At 45.7% G+C, this 13,695-nt stretch overlaps 1 protein-coding gene across 3 annotated transcripts in view; it reads left to right on the top strand.

Annotated features, from left to right (window-relative positions):
- Window positions 1–13,695, top strand: part of Map3k20 (mitogen-activated protein kinase kinase kinase 20) — a 153,651-nt gene that overhangs the window by 103,722 nt on the left and 36,234 nt on the right. For all 3 annotated transcript variants that reach the window (XM_048426304.3, XM_085680950.2, XM_048426305.3), the window contains exon 11: window positions 8,777–8,912. In XM_048426304.3, coding sequence (XP_048282261.1) covers window positions 8,777–8,912 — 136 coding nt within the window. The remainder of the gene's footprint in view (window positions 1–8,776; window positions 8,913–13,695) is intronic.

Below are 13,695 nucleotides of genomic sequence, written 5' to 3' on the forward strand. Positions count from 1 at the left end.
TTTCTTAAGTAGCATGCATCTAAGTATTTGGGAGGAGTGTCGAATCACATACTCCGAAGCAAAGGGCATTTCCAGAACCTTCTCTGTATACGTTCTGTGTTAGGAAGCTTTAGCCTCTGCCCAGAAGAAGAAAAAAATTAAAAGAAATAGATATGTATCCTGTTAGCCTTGCCATGCGCTGTGTTTGCTAGTGCAGGGAGTGGGGAACCTGTAAAAAACACGTTAGGTGTTATAAATCCTAGCTAAACAAATCAGTAAAGAGAGATTTGTATTGTGTAAGTGGAAAAAGTAAATCCAAGATGAAACAGTTGGACTAGATCGAATGACGCAGGGAATATAAATAGCCTGTTTGGGAGCTGGACGCCGTTCCTCCCCTGACTCAGCAGAGATCTGAAGTAACTTCATCCCTGCTCCTGCTATCTCTGGCGGTAACGCAATGCCCTACGCCACCTGCTGGTGCTAAGCCAGTACTGCGTGCACATGGCGAGCCTCTGAATCTTGACTCCTGTCAGTCAGCACACATTACCCTGGGCTTTCTATTTGATTGATATTTTACAATGACCTTACTTATTTTCATTCTTTTGAAATAACTGCCTAATACAAGTCGCTCTCATGAATTTTTCTTGGCAATGCAAAATTAATGCAGTGAGCTCTAATCCAGAGCTAAGGGCTTTTTTTTTTCCTGGTCTAAAATAAAAATCCCGGTGAGACATTGTTTCCCATGGTGACAGGTCAGTGCACATGTAATCATATCACTCCCCCTCAAACTCCGTATGTGGGCTCCATTGCTTTTCAGACAAAGACGGAAACGTTCGCCCTTCAGAAGACCCATTATCTTGAGCATGCCCCGAGCCTCGGGCTTTTGGTCTTCCCACGAAGGCACAATTTCTCTTCCAGAACCTCTGCAATACGGTCTCCTTTTTATAGCCACCCTGTTTCGGCTGCACATTCCTCCTGCCCCACCCCCAGCCCCAGCTCCCATTAGCCATCTAGGCAACTGCTGACCTAGCTCACCTGCAAGGGAGCAACCCCCACCCACTCCCTGGTCAGGTCAGTGCCACAGGGCTCTGAGATCACTGTGTTGATGTGCCTCGCCGCTGGAGGGTTGAAAAAGCAAACTGTTTGCTATATTTCTGTCTCCATCTTGTCCAATAGCAATTGCTCAGGACACGTATGGGGAAGGAAGGAAGCGAAGCAGCAGGGTAAGAAAGCAGGTAGGCAGGCAGGGAGCGTGGCAGTTGAGACACAAGGAACACTGCTCTCTACCCGGTGCATTTGCCTGGGCACAGTGCTTCTGATCACATTCCTGAAACCTCTCCTGGTGCAGGAGAGGCTGATACTTCCCTAGGTGCTGGGCTGCAGTCATGTGTACAATGTCCCCAGATGTGTGGCATTCTCCAGTAGCAACCTCAGAAACATCCATGTTACAATGCTAGACATAAGAACACTGATAACCATCCGCATTCTGTGCAGTAAGCCAGAGGACAGAGAAGCCATGGCTAATAGAGCATTTGCAGTGAAATCTGATCCTCCGATCTGGGTGTATAATGCAGGGGTTCCCTGAGGAAGTGCTATTTGATCTGTTATCCAAAGGATTAGCGGGATTTTAAGCCTGTGAGTATTAGTGTGTCTGAGATAGGCTTCTTTAAGTGCGCCAAGAAAGGAAACAAAGCAAAGTTAGTAAATTTCCTGAAAAAAAAAAAAAGAATTGAAATTTCCTAAATCCAAACCCAATACCCACCTAATTTTGCAAGAGAAATGGCATACCGCTATAACTTTCTTCCACTGTGTGGGAGACTAGAGCTTCTCCACTGTTTGGTGCCTAGGACTCCAGTTCACTGTTTGTGTGTGTGTGTGAGCATGGGGGGGGGGGAATGGGGGGATTATACGCATGGGTGTGTGCAGGCACAAGTGCACACACGTGTACAGAAACAGAAGGAGGATGTTGAGTGACCTTCTCTATCATACTCTTTCCTTTTCCTTGAAACCAGAGCTAGGCCATGGGCAGCAAGTCCCAGTCACCCTCCTGTCTCTGGGGTTGTAGACAAACACGGCCACCCCCAGCTTTGTGTGCATGCCAGGACCCCAACCCCGGTGTGCCTGCTTGTCCAGCGAATGCCCCTGCCCAGAGAGCCGTCTCTCACGCATCTCTATTTCACTCTTAAAAAGTTATAGGGACTCCAAAAACAAAAAACAAAAAAAAACTTTTGAGTAAATGAGTCATATATGACAGTATTTATTACATAAAATAGAACTGAAAATTATAATAGATTTATCAATTCATTTAAAAATAGTAAATTCATGCTGCTGATAAGATGGCTCAGAGGCTAAGAACATTTGCTGCTCTTGCAGAGAACTGCAGTTAGTTCCCAGCACCCACATCAGGAGGCTCAGAGCAGACTGTAACGCCAGCTCCAGATGACCAGATGCCCTCTTTTGACCTCTTCGGGCACCCATACACATGCATACGTGTGCAAACAGACACACATACACATACAAATAAAAATCTTCTTAAAATAGTAATAGGTTCTGATTCTGTCTTCAGCCCATGGCCCAAATGCCATAAAACATCTAGAATATTCCATATTCTTATGAAAGAATGAGAGTAGAAAAGGCCAATTATGTCACAGTGCCATCTTGAAAACCAGTTAGGCCTTAAGAATCCTCTGAAATGCTCTCCTGGATCCCCAAACATACTACATTTACTACATTTATTATTTTTTCTTTTCTTTTTGTTTTTTGTTTGTTTGTTTGTTTTTTGAGACAGGGTTTCTCTGTGTAGCTCTATCTGTCCTTGAACTCACTCTATAGACCAAGCTGGCCTTCGACTCAGATCTGTCTGCCTCTGCCGCCCAAGTGCTGGGATTAAGGGTGTGCACCACCACCTGCCAGTTTCTACCTTTAAAGCAGCATTCTAATGGACAGGAAGAAGCATTTTACAAGAAGAAACTGACTGGTACTGCCACCAAGTCAAGCGGTGGTGCTGATGGGATGTGGGGAAGAGGGATCCTGAGTCACTGCTGGTACACAGCAAACGTGCATGGCCGCTGTGGGAGTCAGCATAGAGCTCCTCACAAAGACAAAGCGAGAACTCCCACCTGACCCAGCTGTGCTCCTCGGGTGTGCACCTGTCTCCGTTGGTGCCTTGCTGCTGTGAAGAGACACCAGGGCCACAGGAACTCATGTTTGATAAACAAACGTAACTGGGGCTTGCGTACAGCATCAGAGTTTAGTCCATCTTCATGCAGCAAACAGGGCAGCATGCAGGCAGACGTGGTGCTGGACAGGGAGCCGGGGTTTGACATCCAGATCAACAGGCAGCAGGAAAATATAGCCACTAGGCCTGGCTTGGACTTCTGAGGCCTCGAAACCAATCCCCAGTGATATACATCCTCCAATGAGGCCACACCTCCTAATTCTTTTCAAACAATGCCACTCCCTGATGGCTAAGCATTCAAATAGGAGCCTAAGGGGGCCTTTCTTTTTTCCTTTTTCTTTCTTTCTTTCTTTCTTTCTTTCTTTCTTTCTTTTTTCTTTTCTTTTTTTTTCTTGCTTTCGGTTTTTTGAGACAAGGTTTCTCTGTGTAGCCCTTGCTGTTCTGGAACTTGTTCTGTAGTCCAGGCCAGCCTTGAACTCAGAGATCTACCTGCCTCTGCCTCATTAGTGCTGAGATTAAAGGCACGTGTCACCACTGCCTAGTTGTGAGCATTATTCTTATTCAAAGCACAACAACCCCCAAAGGTCAGAATAACACAGCACTAAGACACTTGGACATCCACTGCACTACACACAATAGCCAGGGACCGTTAGCTGCCTGGGTGTCCACCAGCAGATGAGTGGATAAAGGAAATTCCATGCAGCCGTAGAGGAAAATGAATAGAACTGGAAATCATTGCATTAAGTGAAAAAGATTGACTGATTCATGTGGTTTCTCTATAAGCAGAACCTAAGTTTAAAACACACACACACACACATACATACATACACACATAAGTGCATGCAGGTGGTGTGTGTGTGTGTGTGTGTGTGTGTGTGTGTGTGTGTGTAAAGCAGCTCGGTAGGATGTGTCTGTAATCTCCCCCCCACCGCTGGTCAGCAAGAGACAGGCACACTGGCCAGCCTGCCTAGGCAAGTCTGTGGGTTTCAAGTTCAATGAGAGACCCTAACACAAAAAATTAAAATTAAACTGAGAGAGATTGAGGAAGATACCTAACATCAACCTTCCGCTTATACACATGCACACGCACACATGTGCACGCACATACACCTGTGCATGCTCACAAGAACAGATGGTAAGCCACAACATCACACACACATATCCGCGAGATAAAATTATATGTCTATTTTTATATTTGTATATGTGTGGGTTGCTGAATTGAAAAAGGTTCGCAGCGGGGCTGAAGGATTTAGAGGGAGGTGGGAAATAGAAAAGGCTACAGTGTACCTGTGACAAGTGGGCAGAAGTGACCGCTGGCTGGGCGGTTTGGAGCACCGAGGAGGACAGTGGGTGGTGGGACAGGTAAGAACAAAGTACAGTGACTCATGTATGAAGATACCATGATGAAACTCATTCTTTTGCATGCTGACCTAACCTAATTAAAAAGAGGTCAGGTGGTAAACAGGCATGTGAAAATAACCAGCCTCGCTCAGCAAACAAATAAATGTAGGGGGGAACAGCTCATTTATCAGCATTTCAAACTTTCGCACGCATGCGTGATGCAGTTAGACACCCTAAGAATGTTCAAAGGCTTTGCCCAGTGCTCTGCCATAGTCCTACCGCTATGACTTCATTGCAGAGCAAACCAATAGGAAAGCTCTGGCGGAATGCATGGGTGCTTGTTCAGACAGCCCCGTTCAGAACGCCAAGGCTGGAGACGGAACTTTGTGTAAGAAAAGAAAAATGGCTTTGGAAAAACAATGTCTCCACACCCAGAATGATGCAGCCCCGCCCATGAGTTCTGATCAGTGGATCTGAGAAATGAGCATATGGAGGCTACAGTCTCAGTTATTCAAAATGATAGAGTTTTCAAAATAAAACCAGCGCATATTAATGTGTATGCGCATTAGAAAATGTGTCAGAGAGAGAGTCACTGGGTAATGGTAGTTTTCTATTTTCTTCTTCTTCTTCTTTTTTTTTCTTAAGCCTGAATTAATTGAATGATAAATGTGATGTTTAAACTACTTCAAGGTGAAAGCCGGCTAGAGCAGTCCATGCCTAGAGACCTTCCTACTCAAGAGAGTCAGGGAGAGGGGATCACAAGGTCATGCGCAGCCTGGGTAATATAGCAGAACTGCATCTCAACAACAAACACCGGCAAACAAACCCCACACCTTCAAGGAGGGAAATTAAGAGAATGGGTAGTAAGAATGGGGGGAGGCTGCCCTGATCAGTAAGAGGGCCCCATTTCTCGAGGGCTTCCTCAGGGGCCTCTCGGGAGCTGACAGAGCGTGTGAGCCGCACCTGAGTCGTCAATAGCTGGAGGCAGCAGAGCCTGGAGCTCAGGTGACCGAACTTGGCAATGGGTTAAAGCCCTGGGGTGATGGCTAGAATACTGATAAGCAGTTATGGTTTGTCAGGCTCCCCCAGATGCCCACACTTCATCTGGGTTATCTTTCTTAATCTCCATAGCAGCCCTAATCAGATCCCAGGAGCTAACATCTCCCTGAAGCCTCAACAGCCTGGGTAACTTGCCTGAACTTATACTGTACCCGGCGGAGCCGGAATGAGGCGCATGCGCTGTGACACTGGACTGCGGCCGTCGGTCGCGCCCACTGCCCTTTAACACGCAGTGTTCTCTTCACCTGATTTCTTTTTAGCTCAGAAGCAAATTGCAGGGTGTGATCATTTTAGGTTATCAATCGAGTCAAACAGCTGTCATTCAGCGTGCCGCATGCCAAAAAGAAATGCTGTAGGGTTTCAGATCACCTGGCGGTCAAAGGAGAGGACATTTGTGCTACCACTTCCTTTGCCCTACGTTTGTCGGGGTCCGAAGATTTTTCAACAAATGCTGGGATACACGCAGATGATGGCCTCCTGCTCGAACTTTCTCTCCACGCAGGCAGACAAAACACCCAATTTAGAAAATTAAATAATTCTAAAAATCCTCTGTAAAACTCGCTTACTAAAGGCCACTCAAACTGTTTAAGGAAAGAGAGTGAGCATCAGATTCGGATCATCAAATCCTTGGCTGCCCCTTCCCTTGACGTCCAAACAGTCGGAACCGAGCCTGCATCCCTGCGCTCCTGCTTCCGGTTGTTCACCTCATATGACTCCACAAGCATGAATGAACCAAGGGGTTGGAATGAGCATTCGGATTTTGCCTGTTAGCAAAACACCTTATTGGTTGTTTTCCTGTGGTGGCCAAAGTATGTCACTGTGATATGCCTTTTGTGAACAAAAAGCAGAGATCAAAAATGTAATTTTTGCCGTGGGAGTATTAGGACCCATTACGTGTTCCTTAGCACAACTCGAATACACTTCTCACCGTGTACTCTCCAAGCCGTATGGGTAGTTTTTCAGACTGACCCACGAGTTCCCAGTAAATCTGTCTAACTAGAGAAGAATAATTGCAGTTCATTTCCTGGGAAGGGAAAATTGATACTGGCTGAAATCAACCTTGGCTGGGTTTGGCGTTGAAGAATCGGTTTTTACCGACTGAGGTTTTAGAGGTGGAAGGGTTGTATATCGACACATCCACGGCAGTGATGTGCCTGTTCAGGACAAAGGACACCACAAGGGGGTGATGCCTTCTCATGTCCATGGGCGTAGGCCACTCTCCCCTGGCATTCAAGAGGGCGCAGTGCCAGGAAGCTGGGCCTGCAGCACTGCGGAAGGTTATCCTTCCAGTTGAGATGTCTTTCAGAGATATTAAGACTCAAACTTGGATTTTATGAAAGTCATAATTCTGAAAGATTCTGCTCTCGCGGCTGTTCTTGGAACTGCACTGTTACTTCACTGTCCCTGCGTGCTTTGTCACACGGCCCCAGTGAGGGAGAAAAGCTGCACTGGTATTTTTTACATGCCAAAGGACTTTCCCTACAGGCTGGGAAATGACGCTTCGGTTCCAATGCAGATCCTCCTCCAGGCTTCCCCGTGAGCTGGGCGACTCACTTTTCATCCCTAAGGAGTGGAGTAACATGTCCACTTCTTCTGACTTTCCCTGGAAATGCAGGGCAGGTTTTGCTTAGCTGAGCTCTGGGGGTCCTGTATTTCCTTCCACACCCAAGGTCTCGCCGTGACAATGTAGTGTGTAGAGTCTCAGCAGCCTACGGGAGAGTCCTCTCAGGACACCAGAGGTGTGTCCTTCAGGCTTCCCGGCTTTCTTTGCGGGCGGGCGGCTCTGCACCACCGCCCCGCCCCAGCCCTTCCATCTCTCCTTTGGCTCACGGCTTGTGTGCCAGCTCTTCAGAAACCTAAGGAAGAGAACTCCCAGTTCTCAGGGCATCAATTTAGACATTCACATTGTGACAGCCCTGAAGGAGGAAAAGTTCGTGCTGAAGCCTCTTACCAGTTTCAGTTTCTGTAAAGAACAGTTTCTATTGCTGGGCACAGTGTCCTAAGTGGCCCAGACCTGAGGGAAGGAACTTCCTTTAAAATTATAGAGTCTAAAAGAAATGCACAAGTTTTCTGGACTGAAGTATCTCATGCTTACTAGATTACAAAACTTAATTGCTCGGGATTCCTATGTGTACAAACTTGTATGTCTGCATCTTGCGCATGTTTCCTGTGCTTTTTCTTTGGCCTTTTTTCTTCTGTTTGCTTTGTCCTATTCTAGTTTGTGTGTGTTTGTTTTATCTTATTCTATTTTTATACTTATTCTTTCGCTTCCTGGATGTTTTCTAAGGAGAGACCGAAAGCGTTTGGATTTGGATGGGCAAGAGGAATCTCAGAGGTGTTGGGGAGAGGAAACCATAATCAGAGAATTTTGTAGGAAAAAATGACTTTTGTTTCATTTTTCAAGTCAAGGTTTCTCTGGTAGCCCTGGCTGTCCTGGAATTAGCTCTGTAGACCAGGTTGACCTCAGACTCAAAGAGATTCTCCTGTCTCTGTCTCTGGAGTGCCAGGATTAAAGGTGTGAACCACCACTGCCCAGCTGTAGAAATGTCAATTTTCAATAAAAGAAAAATAGAAAAAAAACTACCTATGCTTGTTAAATAGTGTAAAAAGCCAAGTCTTGCCCAGCTAGCAATTCATGCGCTTGCTCTAAGGTAGAGTCGTAGGCATCCATGTTTCATTGTTTTCAACAAGTAGGCCCAGGATTTCTCAGGATGAAGCACCTTAGAACCTTGGCATCTTAAAACCATTGCCCCTACAGCCAAAGAAACTGCTAGGTTAACCAGCCTTGCTGAGCCCCTTCATGGGCAAGAATGCTAGCCCAGTAACTCACTCTGTGTCATCTTCCATCCACCCATCCGATCCACAGATTGGTACCCATTTCCTGGGGCTGTTGTAGAAGTAAGATGAGAGACCGTGAGACACTGCTTTGTGAGTTGCAAAGCTTCGTAAACGACAAGCAGGTACTAAATGACTACCCCACAATGCCAGCTCCCGACTTGGGCTACGTTGTTCCCCATCTCTCTTTAATGCATTGTTGAAATGCTTTGAGCTTTTGTTTTTTCCCAACTAGAAACTGCCTTTTGATTTTGAAGGCTAAAGAGTCCTCCTTCTCTGGACGGTTTCTGGCCAATTTCCAGGCCCACAGCCTAGCTCCGATTGGCCCACTGAGTGTCCCCAGTCCCACCAGCAGCGAAGACTCACTGAGTTACCTTTCCGCAGGTGCGAGATTGAGGCCACCCTGGAGAGGCTGAAGAAACTAGAGCGAGACCTCAGCTTTAAAGAGCAGGAGCTCAAAGAACGAGAGAGACGCTTGAAGATGTGGGAACAGAAGCTGACCGAGCAGTCCAACACCCCGGTGAGTACGCCACCTAGTGGCTCCTGCAGCACTCGCAAGCCTGGCTGAGCATGGCAGCATGGCTAATCCCCCCACCTCTAGCTCTTCCCTGCTCTGCTCCTGAGAATTGAAGGCCTGCACTGGTCGCAGTGTATAAAACACCGAACCACCACATATTTTAAGGAAAAGCCTATTTAAGAGGTAAATCCCTCCTTCTGGGTCTTCCTTAAGAACTGGTATTCTCTCGGAGCATATGTACGTTGAAGTTACTAGAGTAAAATCTGTGTTGTTGGACCATCTGTTTGGTTCTTAGAACGCTGTTGGAACGCTGCTGTTCAGCATCACACTTAGAGGCCATCAGCAGTGAATAACGGGAATGGCAAGGCGGCCAGGAATGTCTTGGGTGTGTCAGAACTTAACCATATTTGCTTTCTAAGATCGCGCTGACCTGCTGCTGACAGTGGTGACGAGCGTTAATATTCCTTATTAATTTAGTGCTATGATTATGAGCAGCATAAAATGGGGCAAAGGCTTCTACTGGGACAGGAAGCCCGCTTGCTTTACCTTTAGGAATACCCTTGCTCTCCCCCAAGTCCAGAGGAGCCCTGGGTCTTTATCTTCTAACCTTGAGTTTAAGATGTCGGTTAAATTTGAGATGACATTTCATCATTCTTCTAGATTTTAAGTAAGAGTTACTTTCAGAAAGCAAGAAAAGCTTAGGATTGGTTTTTCCAGAATTTTCAAGTGGGCAGTTTTTATCCACTTCAAATCACAAGGAATGAGAGGTTAAAATAAAGTGATTGACAGATCTATCAAGGAAAAAGCTCAACGCCCGTCACTTTGTGTTCCTCAAAGACCTTTCGTATCTAGATAAGTCTTAACCTCCATTGAACATCCTGTGACAGATTGCAAGAGGCCATTCCATGTCTAAAGAATAAGAGAAACTATCTCTATCTCCAATTCCTATAGAGAAGCAATCTGAGACACCCTCTCACCCCCCCCCAAAAAAAGAGAATGCATCTAAATATTACAGAGTTACCCCTTTTCAAAAATGCCCTTGGTAATCCCAGGAATGCCAAGGTCAGAACTGCATTGCTGTGCATAAGACTGTCATGGGATACTAAAAAGGTACCTCACTCTTGTGAGTGAGTCCTGTGGACTTAACCAGTAAAGGGGCGAGTCTCCCGTTCAGATTGAGTTGGTGCCACCTGGATGTGGCACCCAGGGCGGGTGGGAGCAGGAGCGAGAAAGCAGCCTGTCCCTAGTGCCCATCCGCTGAAGGCTGAGGGCTCTTTTGTTTTGCTTTTTAAGTGCATTGAAACCTTAACTGTATAGCACTGCATGGCTTGACTCCATCTAAACGCAGTATTGTCAGGAAACTTTCAACCGCCTATTAGAGTATGCTTTAGAACCTCGCCTTGGCTTTATTGGCATCAGTTTTGCTAAGAAATTATGGGCTGCCTCGCACACATTATTGCTGCTGGTAACACCGTTGTGGATTAAAGAATAAAACGCCACGGGTGCTTAGTAGGTTGTATCTTGTGTTTTTAAGCTCCAGAAAACTTGGTTTAAAGAAAATGCTTTGCGGGCCACCAGCTAACAAGGGACAGCATGGTGCATGTCTCCGCGTGGCTCCCTCCCTTTTTCCTTACGAAGCCCAAGTTTTCTTTGTTTATAATTCTTGCTTTCAACGTCTCCTCTGCCTAGAGCCAGTATTTCTAAGGGGAAGGAGTTTATGCTCAGGTATTTGATGAGCAGCTGCCTCCTTTTATCCTCACTTCAGTTTCTAGTTGGCTTTAAACTTGACTGCTGAGAACAAGAGACATCTTTTTTAAAAGTGGCAAGACTGGGCTTTATATATATATAGGTAGCTTCTTCTGAAATACAACAGCCGAACATTTGCACGACTGCACAAAAATACTATCACGTTGATTTCAGGGATATGGTTTTCCTTCCTAAAGCTGACACATAAAAGACGCTTGGAACGATGCATAAATAGGGGTGATGCTGATTTTTAATTACTGTTGCAGCTTGCTGTCTTAGAGATAGAGTCTTTTTTGAGAAATATTTATGGAGCGCCTTCGAGGCTAACATTACACGAGATGAGACCTCAGCAATAACGAAACAAATGAACAACGAAGAGTTCCTTAGAGTGTCTATCAGCCGAAAGCCAATCTGAGAATGCAGGAAGGATGACCATAGGGAGAGAGCCCTGCCCCACGAGGAAGGACCTGAGACTGGCTGGACCCCATGCGCTTAATATAGAGCCTGCAGCACCAAAATTTTCTCCTTATTAGAATGAGCTGGTTTTTGAAAACTGAGCTCCAACAGGAACTTAAATTAGAAAACTAGACCATCAAGATGGCTCTGTGGCTACACACGCTTGCCAGAGCAAGCCAAGTGGAGTCCCTGGAGACCACAGGGTAGGAGAGACCTGACTCCCAAAGGTGTCCTCTGACCTCCACACATGCACCTACGGCATTCGCATGCCTGCAACAATAGTAGATACGTTTTTTTTAAGTTCTTAAAATTTAAAAATAAAAGTTGCACTAAATATTTGGTGCCTTCCCATTCAGAATGTGAAGCTCATCCGGGAATTTCACATTTCCCCAAGTTCATGCATGTGACGTCATGTGCAGAGTACGCACCTTATTTGCTTAGTTCTCAAAAGGAGAAATAAAAACATCATTTTTTAAAACGTTTTTCAGACAGTATTTCTCAGTGTAACAGTCTTGCCTGTCCTGGAACTCGCTCTGTAAACCAGGCTGGCCTCGAACTCACAGAGATCCACCTGCCTCTGCCTCCTGAGTGGTGGGATTAAAGGTGTACTCCACCACTGCCCAGCTAAAAATATCATTTTTATATTCTGATAGTTTTACCGTAAAAGAAGCAGAACCAGACATTAGAGATTAGGCTGGCCATTGAATTGCATAAGGAAGAAAATAAACACTTGTTACCCCCCCACATACACACAGCGTGAGAAAGAACACATAGCAAAGCTGCCGTGAAAGGAGACGGGGAGCAGTGGCGACTGCCAGGAGCAGTCTCGGGGATCCTAAGCGTGCTCACCCAGTTTCCTCAGACTTAAAAGTTAGAGACAGGCGCTAGAATTTGTTCCCAGGTGGGTTATATAAGAACCTGAATAAACTAAACAGCGCCAGATCTAGCTGGAGTCGAGTAATGAACGGAAGGAAGCTGGGACACCAGCCCGTGAGGTCCCCAGCCAGACACACAGCCTAGCTGCTTCTGCCCTTCCTCTGAGCTCTTTCTTGGGACAGGGTTTCTGGATTTTTTTTTTAACTTGCTTCGTTTCTTCTTCTTCTTTTTTTTTAATTAATTGAGTAGTTAACCAGATGTTTCTGTACAGAAGTGAAACTGGGAATAATTAAAAAGAGACCATCCTAAAAGCTTTTTTGTTTTAAGCAAAGCAAGGACTTAAAACTGGTCCCTACCTGTCCGTCTGAAATGCGGCTCACGGTTGGTGCTTTGCAATCTTTCAGTTGTGATTGCCGCTGTCATTTGTAAATTGTGGCCACTATGCTGGCGCCGAACGTGCCAGGATGTCCGTCTTCACCATTCACATCCTGCATAGTACCAACTAATGTTGTGGTATCTGTCTCCTGATTTAAATTGGCACTAATTTCTCTTTTCACTTCTGTCCTTTCTTCCCCTTTGATAGCTTCTCTTGCCTCTTGCTGCAAGAATGTCTGAGGAGTCTTACTTTGAATCTAAGACAGAGGAGACAAACAGTGCAGAGGTGTCATGCCAGATCACAGCAACAAGTAACGGGGAGGGCCATGGCATGAAGCCAAGTCTGCAGGCCATGATGCTCATGGGCTTTGGGGATGTCTTCTCCATGAACAAAGCAGGAGCTGTACTGCATTCTGGGATGCAGATAAACATGCAAGCCAAGCAGAATTCATCCAAAACCACATCTAAGAGGCGGGGGAAGAAAGTCAACATGGCCTTGGGGTTCAGTGATTTTGACTTGTCAGAAGGTGATGACGATGATGATGATGGTGGTGGTGGTGGTGAGGAAGAGAATGACATGGAGAATAATAGTGAATGACGGCAGAAAGCAATAAAATCGAAAATGGTTTTTTTTTTAACAAACAGAAGAAATGTATTATCTCAGTCTGTGCAAAAAGCAGCATAGGGAGGCGGGCACCAAGCACTGCATCTTAGGCCGAGCTCACGGAGGGCTGTTTCCTCATCGGGGTGACTTTGCTTTTGCATCCAGAAAAGCAAGGCAGGGAAATTAAGCTAAAGGCATATTTATCAGCGAGTGTGGTGCCTGGTTATAGAAATATGTGGTTATATACATATCACGTTCTTAAGCTAATGACCTTTGGGCCTTTCCTCTTTAAATGCATACTTTGTCGTTTGTATTTGACCATATCGTATTCCCTTCACTCGGTGGGTTGGAAAAATGTCCATTTTCAACAAGTCCTGCTCCTGACTCCACTCTGACGCTTGTTTCTTCCCCAGCACACTGAGTTTCCTCCTTGTACAATACATTGTAATGGTGGAAGTGATTGATGACTATAAAGCCCAGTCACACAAAAAAGGCTGAGATGAAAGAAGATTATTTTTTAAAAAATGCTTCTTCAGAAATACCTAAATGCCAAGAATTTTCAAACCAAATAGCACACAGCTCCTCAAAGTAAAACCCGAATGGTGTTCCCTAGTGACATTTGAAGGAGAAATACTCTGATTTGAAGCAAGCAGTAGACAGCGCAAGTTTGCATCCCCCATGCCGGCTGGAAACATCCTAATATGAACACACTGTCACCCTAGGCTTAGC

This window comes from Myodes glareolus, chromosome 21 (assembly GCF_982192425.1).
Source record: "Myodes glareolus chromosome 21, mMyoGla1.1, whole genome shotgun sequence".
Classification (NCBI taxonomy): domain Eukaryota; kingdom Metazoa; phylum Chordata; class Mammalia; order Rodentia; family Cricetidae; genus Myodes; species Myodes glareolus.